This window comes from Leucopleurus acutus (genome assembly GCF_964270905.1).
Source record: "Leucopleurus acutus genome assembly, chromosome: 19".
Lineage (NCBI taxonomy): Eukaryota > Metazoa > Chordata > Mammalia > Artiodactyla > Delphinidae > Leucopleurus > Leucopleurus acutus.
Genome location: NC_139161.1, coordinates 20833224 through 20850064, shown reverse-complemented (window position 1 = coordinate 20850064; position 16841 = coordinate 20833224). Strand labels below are relative to the sequence as shown.

Sequence of the window (16841 nt, the reverse complement as noted above, 5' to 3'; positions counted from 1 at the left end):
CAATTATTACATCACTTTTCCTTGATAGCATGTCTCCCATAATTAATGATAAAGATGACCGACACATCTGCAGAACCAAGGTCAGACTTCCGGGAATCTTTGTGGAATACAACAGCTCCATTTAAAATGGGGGTTGGGAACCCCCCCCACACTCCGACCTGCCTGATCGAGGATATCCTGCCAGCAGAGGTGCTACCCTCTCACTCCATCCTGAAGTTCAGCTCTGATCCTGGTCATCCTCGGTTCCTTTCCTGTGGGGAGGGGGAGGCTAAGTCATACCTTCAGAATTCTTTGGTATTTTTTTGGTCAAAAAATCATTGGCCAGTGTGCTTTGGGTTTGTCCACCAATATTCCATGAAGGAGATGAAAGACTTTCAGGTGGTTGTTCCTCCTTCCCTCCATCCCTGGGTGCTGCTGCTAAACAACTCCCCGCCTCAGAACCAAGCCTGCCACTCGAGATAGCAGGAAATGGATGCCATCACCCACGGTGGACAACCTCCTGGAGTTCCCATGACAGTCTATATTGAAACCATTAGTTCCTCTGAGAGAGAGTTTCTCCTGTGCATGAATGGTTTGACTCAAAGCAGCTTTTAATTGGAGACGGGAGGGTAAAGAGTAGAAGCAGAAGTACCAGCAGAAAACTTGGGTTATTTTTGCTTGTGTGGTAAGAAGTGGATCTGATGCTTGGAGACTAGGGGCTTCAGTTATTGGTAACATTTTATGGCTGTTCTTTTCCTTATTGTTAGACTATAATTTGCGATGGAAGGTTTATATCCTAACCCTTTAGTCTTGTGTGAAGTGCAGAAGGGCAAGCCTTCCCAGCAAGGTCAGCTGGTCAGCAGTTCTTCTCTGTGGACCTGGGCATATGGCTAAAAGTCTTTTCCACATATGGCTGATGTGTCTCAGAAACAATGTCTCATGCAGCACAACCAGGGGACTCTTCTGGTTGGCAACAGACTCCAAAGAATGCCTGTCTATTGCTGCAAAAGATAATGACCAAATGCTTCATTGGCTTTTAAATATCATAAAATTCAAGTCCCTGACGGGAAAACAAAGGTTTCACAAAAGTAGTAACATGATATATCTGCAAACAATTCCTGAATGGGGACAGCATTTCTCTGCTGCCCATGTGAACGTGATCCTTTGGACACTAAAATGGCATGAAAAGGGGATTGGAACTGAGTTTGTTTTGAGAGTGATTTGTTAGGCGAGGGGTATTATCAGCTTTTAAAAATGATGTTGAATGCTCAGGTGCAAATCATCTCTGGGCCCAGATCTTCACTTCAGCATGGCTCTGTGTTCTCCTCTGGCTATGTGAGATGAGAACTCATAGCGATCGTGGCTTCGATAGCCACACATGTTACACTCAAAAGGGTCACGAAAGCCGTGGCAACCCATGTGAATAGTGAACATCACGTAATCCAGGAAGAGGACTCGACAGTGGTCACACCGGTACACATCCATCACCTCCCCTTCTTTGTTGATCACTTTGATGGAGTCTCTTGGGCAGATGGGTGGGGGCTTGAGGAGTTCATAAGAGCGGGGGACCTCCTTCAGAAGCGGCATCCCATTGCGGGCCCGAGAAGGGACCATGTGATTTTGCTGGTAGATGTGATTCTGGCGTTCCTCATGGTTGCTGTCAGTGTCCGTGGAGTCGTGGCCACTGTTGTTGGGGGAGAGGCCTCTTTCAGAAGGCAGGCTCTTCTCTGGCAGCTGGACATTCTTCTTTTCTAGGTCCTGGGGGGCACCATTCGGCATCTCGGCACGGGTGAGGGCTATGGGGTACATGCTGCTGATAACTGGGACCATCTCTGAGGTGGGAGCAGGCGGTGTCTGGACCAAGGGGCGCAGGGCTTCGGCACCAAGATAGCTGATGGCGTTATTGATGGCCTGGTCCATCATTCGGGTCTGGATTATCTCACTCTCTTTCTCATACACATAGCTGGGATTATAGCTGACGTCAAAGCAGTGGCGCTTCTCACCTAGAACAAGGGAAGGAAAGAGTGACAAAAGGAACAACACAAAGGCAGAGAGTTTGTAAAATTATTTTCTGGAGTCCTTGGAAAGTGAGGAAGGACAAGTGGCCTGTTCAAGAACACTCATCCCAGGCAGAATGGTCCCACACGGGTGTTGAAGCCTCAGGGGACAGTGACTGACAGCACATGCTTGGACAGTCAAAATAACTGAAACCAGTGGGCAAAAGGGAGAGTCAGAGATGTCACTAAGTTGAGGCTACAATGTGAGTTGTTTCCACTGCTCATGTCAGAAGGGAACCCTGGAGAAAAGAAGCAAGAGAACACCAGGAGGGGGCTTAAGAGGGGGCAAGGCAGCCGCCAGTGTGCAGGAGCATGGGGACCTCTGCACTTCTATTGTCCATGAACTCTGAAGACGCAGTCAATCCCCGAACTCTTAGTTTGCTTGTTCTTTTCTGCTTGTAACACTAGGGAGCCGGGGGCCGGAAGTGCTGCAAAAAGTGGGGATGCTCTGGCCTCGGCAGCTTTTTAAATAGCTGCAGAGGCAGAAAAAATAGCCCCCCAAACTCCAGCTTACCACTTCCCAGACACATCAGTTATCAGACTGACTGAGATTTAAATAAAAGAGCTTCAAATGTAGAGAGTTTTAGAAAAGGCTTTTTCTTGATGAAAGATCATCATGATCTTCGCCCTCTTCATAAAGTGTGTTATTCTTCTTTTGCTTGAAAAGATGTATCATTGATACATGTGTGATCATTAGTACTTATCTCACACTTAACTGAAAAATTTACTTGTGGTCACCCTCTCCTACTTCTCATGTCAAACTGCTGAGAAATTTTGAAAACAGAGTTTAGCCACCTTCAGGGCGTGTGGGTGTTGTGTGTTAGAAAACAGAGGCTCTCTGGCCACAGGGAAGGCAGGAGCGGGATCTTCAATGATGGCAGATGTGCTCAATGGTGAGTGGCTGGTAGAGGCAAGAGAAAGTGGGGAAGATGTGTCAAGGGCTGGAGGTGAGGCTAACATTATTGCTGATGCTTTTTCATTCTGTAGACATTGGATTCTGAGAGATTTGCTAAACCGTATCCTCTCTTCCCTAACATTTCCTAGGCATGTTGTGGTTCCAGAACGTGTCACTGCCATACAGTAAAGGCTTCTGGGAAGACAAAACAGAAGAAAACAAAAAGGATTGGAAGAACCAGTTTCTGTTCTTGAGGTATCTCCAACCTAGTAGGAGAGAAATAAGACTTGGCTAGATGGAATTGGAGAAAAATAAATGTTAAAAGTTGAGAAAGGGCTGCCTTGCTCTATGGAAGCTTTTGATTTTATTTTAAATGCCATGTTTGAGGCGTTTAAGCAGGGTGGGTGACGTGTCTTCTGTAAAAAGAATTAAAAGGGAAGGGCAGGGTGGTTTGTAAATATACAAACTGTATATTTAAGTGCTATGGGAATGCGAAAAATTCAGGAGTACTTGTGGAAGGGAAAGCGTTCTTGGAAAACCTAAATTTTGAGAAGGGTCTTGATGAACTGGTAGGATTTAGGTTTTCAGAGACGTAGAAGAGATATCCTAATTGAGGGATGAGCATGAATCAAGACAGACACGTGGGACCGTCCAAGACATGGGCTGGGAGGGGTAAGAGAGTCTGGTTAGAGCAACATATCAAGAAGTGTGGAAGAAAGTATTTCTCCAACTTCACTCAGCCCTCCACATTCCGCAATATTCATACCCCAGGGTGGTGTGGTGGTTGGGAGCACGAACTCTAGAGTCAGATGGTGTGGATTCGATGCTGCCTAGTTGTGTGACCTTGGGTAAGTCACTTAACCTGTCTATGGCTCCATGTCCTCACGTAAAATGGGGGTAATAATTGTACCTACCTCAATTGGTAAGCGCTTAGAACAGTGCCTGGCACATAGAAAGCACTTGGTAAATGTTAGGGTTTTTAATTTTGTTTGAATCAGCTCGCATTTCCTTCCTTTCTTTTTTTGCTGAAGAAATTTGTTTTTTAAGGAAACTTTATATCACTAACATAAACAGAAAACCAGAATCACTTGCCACAAATATAAGGTAACTATGAAAAATAAAGACAACAAAACAGCAATTTATTAAAGTTTGATCAGATACTGTAAGTACCTGGAGACAAAGATCCCCTCTCTCTTTGCTAAAAATAGATATTACCAAGTGTGTGATTAGTGTTGAAGACAATTAACATCTAATTACGTCTAAATCTTTCTCCTTGGTATAATCAGGAAGATTGAAAGAGAATTAAAAAGAAAATAACTTTCTTGCCATGTGGATCAAGGTTTTCAAATGCTCTGTGAGCCTCCTGGCACTTTGCCGCCAACATTTTAGGAGATACTGAAAAAAGATAACACGCGGTGGGACCAAATGATGGGCATTCTGAATAACCAACCGTAGGGTTTAGATTTGGACAAACGGCAAACCTCTATAAACCGCATTGAGCAAGAGATGCTTGTGGTCAAAATGTTATTTTCAGGATATTAATGTAACAGCAATGTGTAAGATGGACCAGAACAGTGAGAAACTGGAGACAAAAAGACCTGCTAAAAGATCCAATCTAATCAGATAGATTTGTCCTGTATCCCCACTACCTTAAGGCCAACCTGACAGTTTCCAGACAAATACCTGAGAGAAAAAATATGCACAGAAAATCACCGTGCCTTGGCAACTCCATAAAAAGGAACAGAAACGTAGACCTTTGCCAAAGTAATCAACGGTTCTTCTTTTCAAATGCCAGATTGGATAAGTCTCTGATTAGAGCTGTTTGGAAGAACGAGACTGAGGACATGAAAGCTGTCTAAAGTCACAAATATTCATTCCCCTGAAAGTGACACAGAAATGATGAACTTTGTTTCCTGGCCTTTTCAAGGTTACTGATGATTTTCCAGTGTGGCTGGATCTACTCAGTTCCCCAAATACCGGGGGTCCCTGGAAATCTTTTTAATCTTTTCGCCTAACAGAGAGGCTCCAGAAAGTTTCCGAGGTGGGGCAGGCACGTCACAAACTCTGCTTTTATCTCTTGTCCCAAGAGTTGGTTTTACTTAACTAGGCCTACAATTTCATAACCTATACCACCTGCAGCACATGTCAGAAAACAGCTGAGTGCTGAAGTTGTAAGAGGCAAAACAGTAAGAGGAAAATCAACCCCTGGATGAGTGGAAATATGTGACTGAGTTCTGTGGTTAACGCAGACCATTGTTCATTGTTAAGAAGATGGGAGAGCCTCAGATCTTCACGTGCACGCAACCTGCACTCATCAGGTCCCCTCATCTCCGAGTTACGGTAACTTGATTAGTGCAGATGATTATCAGTCACCTGTAGACACGATGACTCAATGTGTATGAAACTCAGAAGGGGTAAGCTACAGTAATTGAAAAGCCAACAGCTCACGTTTCTTTAGTAATACACTCATAAAAAAGGTTACTCAAACCACAAGAGTGTAACTGCTCCCAAACCTGCACAGAGCTTCTAGTCCAGCTTCTAGTCAAAATCGTACCACACACGTTTGAGTGATTAATGAGAGAAGCTTCGTGCTGAATTACAGGTTTTCTCCCAATGATAATACAAATGGCAACAACAAGTCCTAAGTTTAGAAACCAAGGCTACTTGGTTGGGCCGTTCCCTACCTGTGATCCCTTTTAAAGGTGTCAATCCCTACCATCTAGGCTTTGGTAACTCTGAACTGAGCAACTGCCTGACCTGAATTGCTGCAATGTGGTGAGGGCATATGGTTGTTGACTTCTAAGTGCCAACTTGAAAGTACAGAATCATAGCCTAAAGCTAAAAGGGACCTTAGCTGACCATGTGGATTTAGACCTCTGCCTTTGGGATGGAGGGACAAGATCCACTACTCTAACCTGTTTACTTCTCTACTTCACAGTACCGAGCACTGTGCCTTATATATAATACCAAGAAGAATAGCTACTATTTATTGAGCCACTACTATATACTCAGTGCTGTCCTAGGTACTTTGCATATTGTCTCACTTTACCTAAGATGAATTATCATCTCTTAGTCAGATGAAGGACCTAAAGCACAAACAGGTTGATTAACTTGCTCAGGTTGCTCAGCTGGTAAATGGAGAACCAGGATGTGATCCAAGGGCCCATATACCTCAGAATATGGTTGAGCATTAACTGCTGTTTCCTGGCTGCTACCTCGCCCATGGCTGCACAACCCCACCACTAGCAATGACTTCAGATTCTCTGCTGGGATGGTTCCCATAGGCAGTAGAAAAGCAACTGTGCTTTGTTCCATATGGACCAGTAACATGCATTCAAGAAACTTCTATGATGAACAGAGTTGTCATGATGTCCATAAAGTGCTTAACAGAGTACTGGCACATGTAAGCACTCAATAAGTGGTAGATCTATTATTATTGTTATTGTTATTGTTATTTGCCTCACACCATGTTAAGTGTTTTGAAGAATACAAACTTAATTGCAATCCAGGAGGAGATGTAGTATGTACACAATTTCATTACAAATTAGTATCCTTAATACTATGTGGTGGAACAAAGTATAGAGTAGCCAAGAGAGTGGAGAGAGAAAAATACGGACCATGTCTCAGATATGCCACATAACATGGGACAAATATTCATCTATTCTCTCCTCTAAAGTCTCTGTGAAATCTGAGGTGGTAGTAGTGGTGGTGCTGGAGACAGTTACACACATCACAAAAAGCAGACTGTTCAACTCGCCTTGAGTGCAGAGGGAGAACAGAGAAGAGAGAGAATTCAGGCAAGTATGGGAATGGAGACCACGTGGAGGTTTAGGGGGCAGATGGGAGGGAGGGCATTCCAGACAGTGAGCATGGAAAGAAGGATTACAAAGAAGTGGGAGTATTTCATTATTGGCTGAATTAAAAGATTAGTCGGCTGAAATGATACATTCAGAAAAGATAACTTAGAGACAGATTGTGAAAGACTCAGAACGCCTGGGTGGTTTGGATTTTATTCTGATGGGGAGCCATTGAAAGATTTTTTGAAGAGGAGGAGAAATTATTTGAACATTAGAAAAATAACAATTCTGAGGTTACAGTCATCATGATGGGATAATGTGAAATACTGGGGTTTTCTTTAAGCCTTTAAATTTCTTCAAGTCATTTAACTGTATCTGCTGATGCCTTCATACAATTTCCCATGTATCATCGATTACTCGTACTCCAAGCACATATCCTCCCCCCGAAAAAGGGCAGGTAAGCAGGGTAAATGGAATATCTGATGATGATGATGGCTGATCTCAATCTAAATGAGACTGAAGTGGCTATAACACCTCTTCCAGGAGGAGGAAGGCAGAGGGTAGGAAGCCACAGAACGAGAAGCAGGAAGGAGGAGAGAGAACAGAGAGAGCCATGGGGGTGGCAGAGAGGAAAACTGAGCTGGAAACCACATTTTGTTGCTGCAGAAGCCTTTGTCCTCTGTGAGTCACCGTGAAGTGCTATTTGGTTGTCATCTGCCCTGATGGAGTCACCACAGATCTTTTCTCAAGAAAACACACCCTTAAGAGAGAATGACTGCCCTTCTTCAAGGCTTTTTCTTCCACCAGCTCTCAATGACTAGACCCTTCCCTTTCCAAAGCTCCTGTGTAGCACACATGACATGCACTGCTCTGGGTGACTTTCTGGGGGAGGAGGGCCTTGGACTGCAGCACTTTATAGACCCAGGCTCTGGCCCTGCTCTGTCACCTACTAGCTGCATCTCTCCATCTTTCCCTTCCCCCTTCCCTCCTTAGTAAAAGAACTTCACTGGGTGGTTCCTAATATCCCTTCAAGCTCAAAAACGTTATGACTTTTGATGCTTATAGGATTAGGGATTTTGGCTCTTTGGGAAGGGATGGGAGAAGATACTTTTTGCTTTTAGAAACAGGTATTAAAACTGCTTCCTGTTGCTCTGTTAACCAAAGCAGACAATTTCTCATTAGTTACTTCACAGGGAGAACCGACAGTGTTTGCTGAAGTGTCAAAACCTCACAACATGTTTACCCGGGGGGGGTGAGTGAGATCTTTTTTCATGTTCTTTTCAACATGAAAACTTCCTTTAATAAAGTAATACATGAAATTTTAAAAAATAGGGAGATGCTATGGTAACCACTTTGGTCTAAATAACACATCTGTTTTTGGAGAAAGAATGAAAATCAGAGAAAGAAATATGCAGAAATGTAGTCATTTTCCTCCTCCCTTCAGGAGAGAAATCTGGCCTCTATTTTGAGCCAAGTATTTGAAGATGGCCTAGTTAGAAGCATAGTCAAGCAAGTTTGTAACAGGAGAATAAGATTCAGAAAAAAGACAATCCCTAAAGGGCTTAGGTGCTAAAAGTAAGGTCTTCTTGTCCTTTGGAAAGAACAACTAAAAAGAATTATTCTGATGACGTAAAGATGCTGATTTCTAATGAATGTGTGTCAATTTATTTCCTATTTTATAGAAAGCGATTCAAAATTTCTTGGAGAACTAGGGAAAAAGTGATTTCATTTTTCTCCTACTCTTCAACAGAGGCATGTTTTTGTGTTTCTAAATGCATTTAGACTTAATCCAATCCATCCCTCTTCCTCAGTTCATCTCTAATGGATGAAAAATGCTATCTACTGGTAATTATCTCAAGCCTGTTAGGAAAGTAACAGGCTGACCTGATGGTATAATTTCACCTTTACCCTCATAGTTCAAGAGGTCAGGGAAGCCAAGCTGTGCAACTGTCAACAAGGATTAAAGGGAGTGACTCATTCTTCCTTCATACTTTACCCATTGCCATTTCCCTGGCAGCTGAATCTTTTCAGAAAATGATGCCTTGGAGAGGAAATATAGGAGAGAGAAGAGAAGGAGGGGAGACATTAGCCCCATATGTTTTATATCACTTCATCCCATATACTGCACAGTGTCATAATGTTCCTTTATTTTCCCCTTGATATTACTATTTTCTATCAAAAGGTGGATTCAGTTAAATGATTGAAGGGGTTTCTTTTAGTTTTAAAAAAATCTTTTAAGGTTCAGGGAATAAGCTAATGCTAGCGGATTAGAACAGTGCTCAGGAACAAGAATATCACGTATATGGCAGGAGCTCTGTAACCATTTGCATGATAAATGAATGGACGAAAGAGCAAATGAATAAGTAGTAATGTACTAAGTAAAATATATAAATGTTGAACTAATGCAGCTGTTTTATAGATTCTCAGATTAAATGACATCTTCCTAAAAAAACCTCCTAAATTATATACCATGGTTTATAACATAAAATAACATACCATATCTGTACAACCTTGAGAAAAAAGTTATCTGAAGTTATACATATGGGTTTATAAACAAAAAGTGGTGCTCATTATTGCTGCCTTTTATAATTCATCTTGCAGACTTACAGAATGGTAGAGCTGCGAGGGACCTTCTCGATCACTTCATCACCTGTTCAGTCTACTCATTTCACAGGTGAGTAAACAGAGGCCCAGAAAGGTTATGTGATTTGTCTAAACATACACAGTTAAGAAATGACTGAACTGGAATCACAACCTCAGTCTTTTGGCTTCTAATCCAGTGCTCTTCCTACTGCACCTTACCACAATTTATAAAAAAACCAAAAATTCCCCCAGCTATTCAGGGCCCCAAAGTCCAGAAGTTGCTACCTCAGCTCAAATCAAGAGCTAACTCTACTGGGTTTCCTGATTCCATCTCAGAGAGAACATGATGGTTCAGAAGATGACAGAGATCAGTACCTACAAGATCAGCACCTCTCCTGAGTCTGGAAATGGAAGAGTGAAAATCCTCTGGTCACAATGGTAATAAACAAATGGAATGGATCCACTATGCAATAAGCAAAATGGCATGGACTTGGACATGTGAAACATGTGTTTTTAAACCCATGAAGATACCGAAGCAGCTTTTATCTTATTAAGTAGGGCTTTAGCTCAAGGACAGGTTTAGGGCAACTATGTGGACTAAGTACCTTCTCTCATATTTTAGTTCTCTGAGACCAACATGCATTGACCATAACTGGATTGATTTTAAGTCACTTTACATTTTTTTTCTTTCCCATTTCTCTCCATGTTTCTCCCCACCCATATCAGCTGCAGCCATTTCTACAGCCAAAACATCCCCCAAATTAAATTATACTCATGGCATAGAATAACAATCCAAGTTTCCTTTTGTACGCCAGTCAGAACCTCTTCACATAAGTACAGCTCAAAAGAGGTATGAGCAATGCTCTAAGATAACGTCTTGGAATCACAATTGGTCCACTGTGCCTAAACCCCATATAGAAGTCACTACACGCCCCCTGACATTTCTCACCAAGGAGAGGGAAGATGGTAAAGAGGATAGGGTCTCTCTGAAATGAAATTCACCAACTTTAGTCTGACACAGTTTATTCTTAAAGTGACTAAAAGAATACAATAACTTCTCAGTCAAACAACATAAAGTAAATAAGTATAAATACCAAGCTAGGAGGACAGGAATAAAGACGCAGATGTAGAGAATGGACTGGAGGACACGGAGAGGGGGAAGGGTAAGCTGGGACGAAGTGAGAGAGTGGCATGGACTTATAAATACTACCAAATGTAAAATAGATAGCTAGTGGGAAGGAGCCGCATAGCACAGGGAGATCAGCTCAGTGCTTTGTGACCACCTAGAGGGGTGGGATAGGGAGGGTGGGAGGGAGACGCAAGAGGGAGGAGATATGGGGATATATGTATATGTATAGCTGATTCACTTTGTTATACAGCAGAAACTAACACACCATTGTAAAGCAATTATACTCCAATAAAGATGTTAAAAAAAAAACCAAAAACAAGCTAGGTAGCTTTGAAATATATGGGTTCTTTCAATATATCTCTATAATTCACATAAAATTAAAAAACTAATTAGACCAGAATAAAGTTTAACCAGATTTAAAAACCAGGCAGGCACTTGATATCTGTAAAAGCTATTGAAAAGAATAAACACAAAAGGACTGAAGTAAGAAATCAACAGCAGCATCAAGTAGCTTTGGAAAAACAGACTGACAGGTTTCTAAAATATTACTGGTGTTGAGGGAGGTCTATTTTCGTGTGATAACTATTTTTGTTCAATATCACCGACTTTCAATTTATAGCAAAACCAATACATTCAATTCAGCTGCCTACTTCACAAATACAAATCTATTTAAAATATCATAGTCACATTTATGTAAACATCTGGGAGAATTCAACACAATATTTCTGCCATTTGGCAGTCCTAACACTTTAATGGACATAATTATTTCTTAGCCATCTCATTCTTGCTGTATTTTTTGACAATGTGAAAACCAATGGTATAAAAATTAACTCCAGTAAGACAAATGATTAAATCAAACCTTGTTATTTAAATCTATGCATTCCCAACCACTTTCTCTTAAAACCAATTCTCAATCAAATTCAAGAAAATATGGCAATACATTTTAGGGCATGAAAAAAGTTTGAGCATGATAAGGGAACCAAGTTGTAAAACATAGTTGCAAAAGATTACAAAAATGCTATCTTGAACATCTTACTGGTATCAATTGCACAAACTCTCTCATGGAACATATGTCATTCGGAATAAAGAGGAAGGAACAGCATTTTTAACACCAACTTCATTTAAGAAATTGGATACCAAATAATCCCATCTTCAGTAGTTAAGATTCTTTAGTTAAAATATTTTATCATTTGCTCTAGTTACCCAAATGAATCCTGAAGAATAAAAGTTGTACAATGGAAAATCAATTACCTTATTTTAACAGAGATTAAACTAGGAAGGGCCTGTGTAGTAAGCATCCTATGTTATCTCATTGAAACTATCTGCTAACAACAGCAGGAAAAAGGGTTGTATTCTTACCAATGAATTTCTGAGGCATTGAGCTTTTTCGCTTTGCCACATTGCTTGCTAATCTGTCCAGAACGAGAGCTCTTTCACTTCCCATCTCTGCTTTGATGTGTCTTGCCTCCGCACTTGCTGGTTTGGAAAAATGAAAAAAGAAGAGGGAAAAGAACACGTTGACAAATGGAGAGAAAAAGAAATAAACTGGAAGGAAAAGTGTCAGAGGTCTGATGCAAACTCTGTTGTTACCTGTTATTACTGCTCAGATTCTTGCCTGGGTTACCTGCTGTGGTCAGTGAAGCCAACACCAGGGCACATTCAAATCTTGCAGTCTTATGCCGACATGGGAAAGCCCAACCCATCCCCAACTAGTACCTTCATTAGCAAGAGGAAGTATTAAATAAACAGCCTGGACGTGGTTGGTTGCAAAAAGATAGATAGATGGAGATCTTCTAACCCCCGATCAGCCTTCTTTCTGATTCTGAGTAACTGCATGTGACACCTGCAGACTGATATAATTCTTCTTAACAACTTTGAAAAAAAAAAGGCCGGTGCCCCAGATTTACTGCTCTGTTTATGTTAATAGCACTTTTGAAAATAGATACACTTACCCAGACAGCGAGAAATCTACTCAGTGATTTGTGTATTGAAATTCTGAGTGTTTTTTTCTTTTTCTTTTTTTTCCAGCATGCTCCTTTCAGTTCCTGTCTTTTAAATTATATTTTTCTGGTCTCTGCATTATCTGTTTCATATGCTCTTCACATTTCAAAACTGTCTCAGTTAAAATTTCCCTGAGCAACACTTCTGTCTTGAAATTAAAGAACAATTTATATAATGCATCTTTATTATATTTCTAATGAAAAATGTGAATAAAAACTGCCTAAGAATATGGTCCCATTGTCAATCCACAAATAGACCTTTAAGTGGTATAGGTCTGTTGTTCTCAGACCTGCCTGAACATTAGAATCACCTTAAGAGCATAGAAGACACACATGCCCAGACTCCCCTTCAGATCAATTAAATCAGGATCTCTGGTGTAGGGGCCTAGGCAACAGCATTTTTTTTTTTTTTTTTTTTAGCGTTACGCGGACCTCTCACTGTTGTGGCCTCTCCCATTGCGGAGCACAGGCTCCGGACACGCAGGCTTAGCAGCCATGGCTCGCGGGCCCAGCCGCTCCGCGGCATGTGGGATCTTCCCGGATCGGGGCACGAACCCGCGTCCCCTGCATCGGCAGGCGGACTCTCAACCACTGCGCCACCAGGGAAGGCCGGCAACAGCACTTTTAAAGCTCTTCAGATGATATTTTTTTTTTTTTTTTTTTTTTTGCGGTACGCGGGCCTCTCGCTGTTGTGGCCTCTCCCCTTGCGGAGCACAGGCTCCGGACGCGCAGGCTCAGCAGCCATGGCTCACGGGCCTAGCCGCTCCGCGGCATGTGGGATCTTCCCGAACAGGGGCACGAACCGGTGTCCCCTGCATCGGCAGGCGGACTTTCAACCACTGCGCCACCAGGGAAGCCCCTCTCCAGATGATTTTTAAGATGCAGCAAGAATTGAGAACCGCTAGAAGAATATATAAATAGTGCCAACATCAAATCAACTAAATAGTAAATTGGAATAAATATAGTACAATTTAGTCTGGTACATCAGGCAATACCCAATAAGAGTTTATGTCTGAAGTTCAAAGAGATACCAGCTGCTCTAAATACAAGGCTTTAAATGTTAACACATGATGCTAGCCAAAGCTAGGGATCAGTAAACTTTTTCTGTAAAGAGTCAGATAGATAGTAAGTATTTTAAACTTTGTGGGACACGTACAGTCTCTGTTCCATATTCTTTGGTTCTTCCTTGACCTTTAAAAATGTAAAAACCCCTGTGCACAAATAGGCCGCTGGCTACATTTGGCCTGAGGGTCATGGTTTTGCTCACCCCTGCCCTAAGCAAACATGTTGTGATGCTACAAACATTTCCCTCTGTTTTATCATAAGCATTTCAGGGTGTCCAAGCTAAAATGAAGTATCTGTACATTCCTAATGTCTCTAAGGAAGAAGAAATTGAAATCAGCTTAAGGGACTAGAGTAAAAAGCAAGTGATGATTTTTACAGAATGGACTTTTTTTCCCCCAAATACATACACAGATTTAGGAATTGTCAGTGCTCATTCTGTAGCTGAAGAGTTTGCTGTGTGAAGAGATTCTGATATACAGAAAAAATGTCACAAGTTCCATGGTCTTTCAGATATTCAGTATCGTAAATGGACATGCCCAGAGAGAATAAAACTGGCCATCTCTGAAGTAAATGAAAGACAAAAAAAGACCTCAAGGAAGGGACTTCCCTGGTGGCACACTGGTTAAGAATCCACCTGTCAATGCAGGGGACAGGGGTTCAATCCCTGGTCCAGGAAGATCCCACATGCCGCGGAGCAACTAAGCCCGTGCGCCACAACTACTGAGACTGCGCTCTAAAGCCTGTGAGTCACAACTACTGAGCCCACGTGTCTGGAGCCTGTACTTTGCAACAAGAGAAGCCACCACAATGAGAAGCCCCCGCACTGCAACGAAGAGTAGCCCCCACTCGCCACAACTAGAGAAAGCTCATGAGCAGCAACGAAGACCCAACGCAGCCAAAAATAAATAAATAAATAGATAGGTAGATAGAAAGAAAGACCTCAAGGGCAAGACTATCAAGAATGGCCAGGGTGGGAGACCAAAGCCAAATCAGAATTCAAAGTATTAAATATTTTTCATTTTATTATTGGCATGGTTTTGGTTCTGTTTTTTTAAAACTCCTTGACAGTCATTACACAATAAATTATAAAGCTCAGTGTTTTAAAAATTCAAGAATAATGGCTCCAAAAATGAATAAGAGAAGAGAATGATGACAATGACCATATTTACTAGACTTTGTGAGTTTCTTATCAAAAATAATTCTATGCTCTAAAGAAATAAATCCCAGCCTCCAGTTTAAGCTATAACAACACTATTTGTGTAAATGAAAACAATAAGGGTCCGAATAAGGGAACTGGGCAGCTTTGGGGCCAGTGGTAAAGCACTGCGACTTTAGCTGACCGATCGTTGTAAATAACGGGCACTTTAGTGACAGAACACTGCTGTTGAGTGAAGTGGGTTAAATTCTGTCCAGCACAGGGATAGGTTTAAATGACCAAACAGGAAACTATTATACATATTATTTCCTTTCACACAAACCACCACCAGATGTGGCACTACCCAGAGCCCCAAGAGCAGAGAGATGAAAGACAAAGGCCTGGGATTTGAAATAAGTTCCTGAGGCTGTTAGAAGGAGGCTTTTTCTTAGAAGCCTCAGAGAGGCAGCTAAGTTTGTGCTTTGACTAGGAACATTCATTCTGGTTCCAGCAACTTTGAGAGCATTAAAGCCAGGTAAAGTCCTCCCCCACCCCCATGCCTACCCCATGTAGTTATTATCAAAAGAGATTTATAGTAAAACAAGAATGAAAAACAGTACTTTGGGAATTTTTAACTTTATCCCCATTTTACCACTACTCTTATTAAGTCTTTTAGTTACTCCTCTAACGGCCCCATCATTACCCGGAGATCTGTTTGTCAGTCCCAGTACTTACGGCAAGCATTATGCTGCCAGTTTAGTTTTCCCATTCGGCTCTCAGCATCTCCCTACATTTTACCAAAGCCACCATCAATTACCACAAGCATCTTTCCGAGGACACATACTCTATATACTCTATATTTGGAAGGAGGCTAAAGCGGGGATACACTGACCTAAATAACATAATTGGGGCATGTCACTAAATGGCAACCTTCAGAGATAACATCATCTTTTATCCCTGGTTACTCACCAAGCTTGTCATGACAGTCATTTCTAGGTAAATCTTACTCTGGAAATCAGTGACCAAATGCCTGACATTTAAAAAGATAAAATTCTGGAGTGTTTACGGAGAGACTGATAATTTGAGGCAAGGGTGGAGACTTTCCCATATTCCACAACTCTGGTTGGATTGAAAGGAATCCTCTGAAACTACTAATGTAGAGGGCTGCCATCTACCCACACCCACCTACAGGGTCATTCACTCAAAATATCAGCTCCAAGATCCCAATCCTCACTGTACATGTGAACACACTCTAGAGATTAAGTTCATCTTTACTGAGTTAACTGTGTTTTCTAATTGGCAAGTTAGGCAAAGGCTAAAGTTTCAACTGACTATGGTATACTCTCATTTTCTTTCCCCAACTCTCAGTCTTGTGCCTTGCAGTTGTTGGACAGCTGCTGTACTAAACGAACACCCTTTAAAACACAAAGAAATGCTTTGGAGTCAAGCCAATCTCTTTGGGATTACAAGGAGTTTAGGCAGTACACTGAAAGGGGGAAAAGAAAAAAGAGGACTTGGCGTTTGGTCCTCTGCTTCAACTTTAAGACCCAACTGTCTATTTATACAAATAGTCTAGACTTGTTATCTTGCCACATCACATCTCAGAATGTAAGTGGAGGGAAACCAGTTTGGCAAGATAGTAAGGGAACAAGATAATGGGTTTAAACGACGAAATAGGAAATCCGTTCCTGGGTGGTGTTTGGCAGTTTAGTGTTGCAAGGGGTGGGTGTGGGGAATATGGGACAGTGGCAAGGGACAATTTGCACACTTGGTTCATGAGTGAGCACAGTGGGAGTAGGACTATAATTCGGGGTCAACTCCCCTTCATGTTACTTGCCTACTAGTATATAGTGGATATACCCATTTTCATTATTAGCAAAATGATTTTAATGACATGTTGAAAAAATAAATAATAAAACTCATACGAAGTCAAAATTACAGAATAGGTTACTACCTTTAATCTCTGCAAAAATATTAATAGTTTGTCTGGGTTTTAGCTAACTGTTTGCATGATGCCATTTCTATTTCAAAGTGATTGCAGATTTAACTATATAATTCGTTGTGTTTTTGTTTTTGTTCAAAATCCTTCATTAGATCTTGACGTGTTAAATGGATCTCAAATAAGAGGCATTTCTTCCTGTCTCTTCTATGGTGTGGTCAGCCAGTAACTGATGGAGAGTGGAACAAAGGGGTGTTATTAT

General features: G+C 41.5%; 1 protein-coding gene across 1 annotated transcript in view; it reads right to left on the bottom strand.

Annotated features, from left to right (window-relative positions):
* Window positions 1–1278: 1278 nt before the first annotated feature.
* IKZF3 (IKAROS family zinc finger 3) overlaps window positions 1279–16841 on the bottom strand; it is a gene marked incomplete at its 3' end in the record, with an annotated part of 58692 nt that continues 43129 nt past the window's right edge. The window contains exons 2-3 of the mRNA XM_082861016.1: window positions 11800–11916; window positions 1279–1982 (exon numbers count right to left, since the gene is read on the bottom strand). Of these exons, the coding sequence (XP_082717142.1) occupies window positions 1279–1982; window positions 11800–11884 (789 nt within the window). The 5' untranslated portion in view covers window positions 11885–11916. The remainder of the gene's footprint in view (window positions 1983–11799; window positions 11917–16841) is intronic.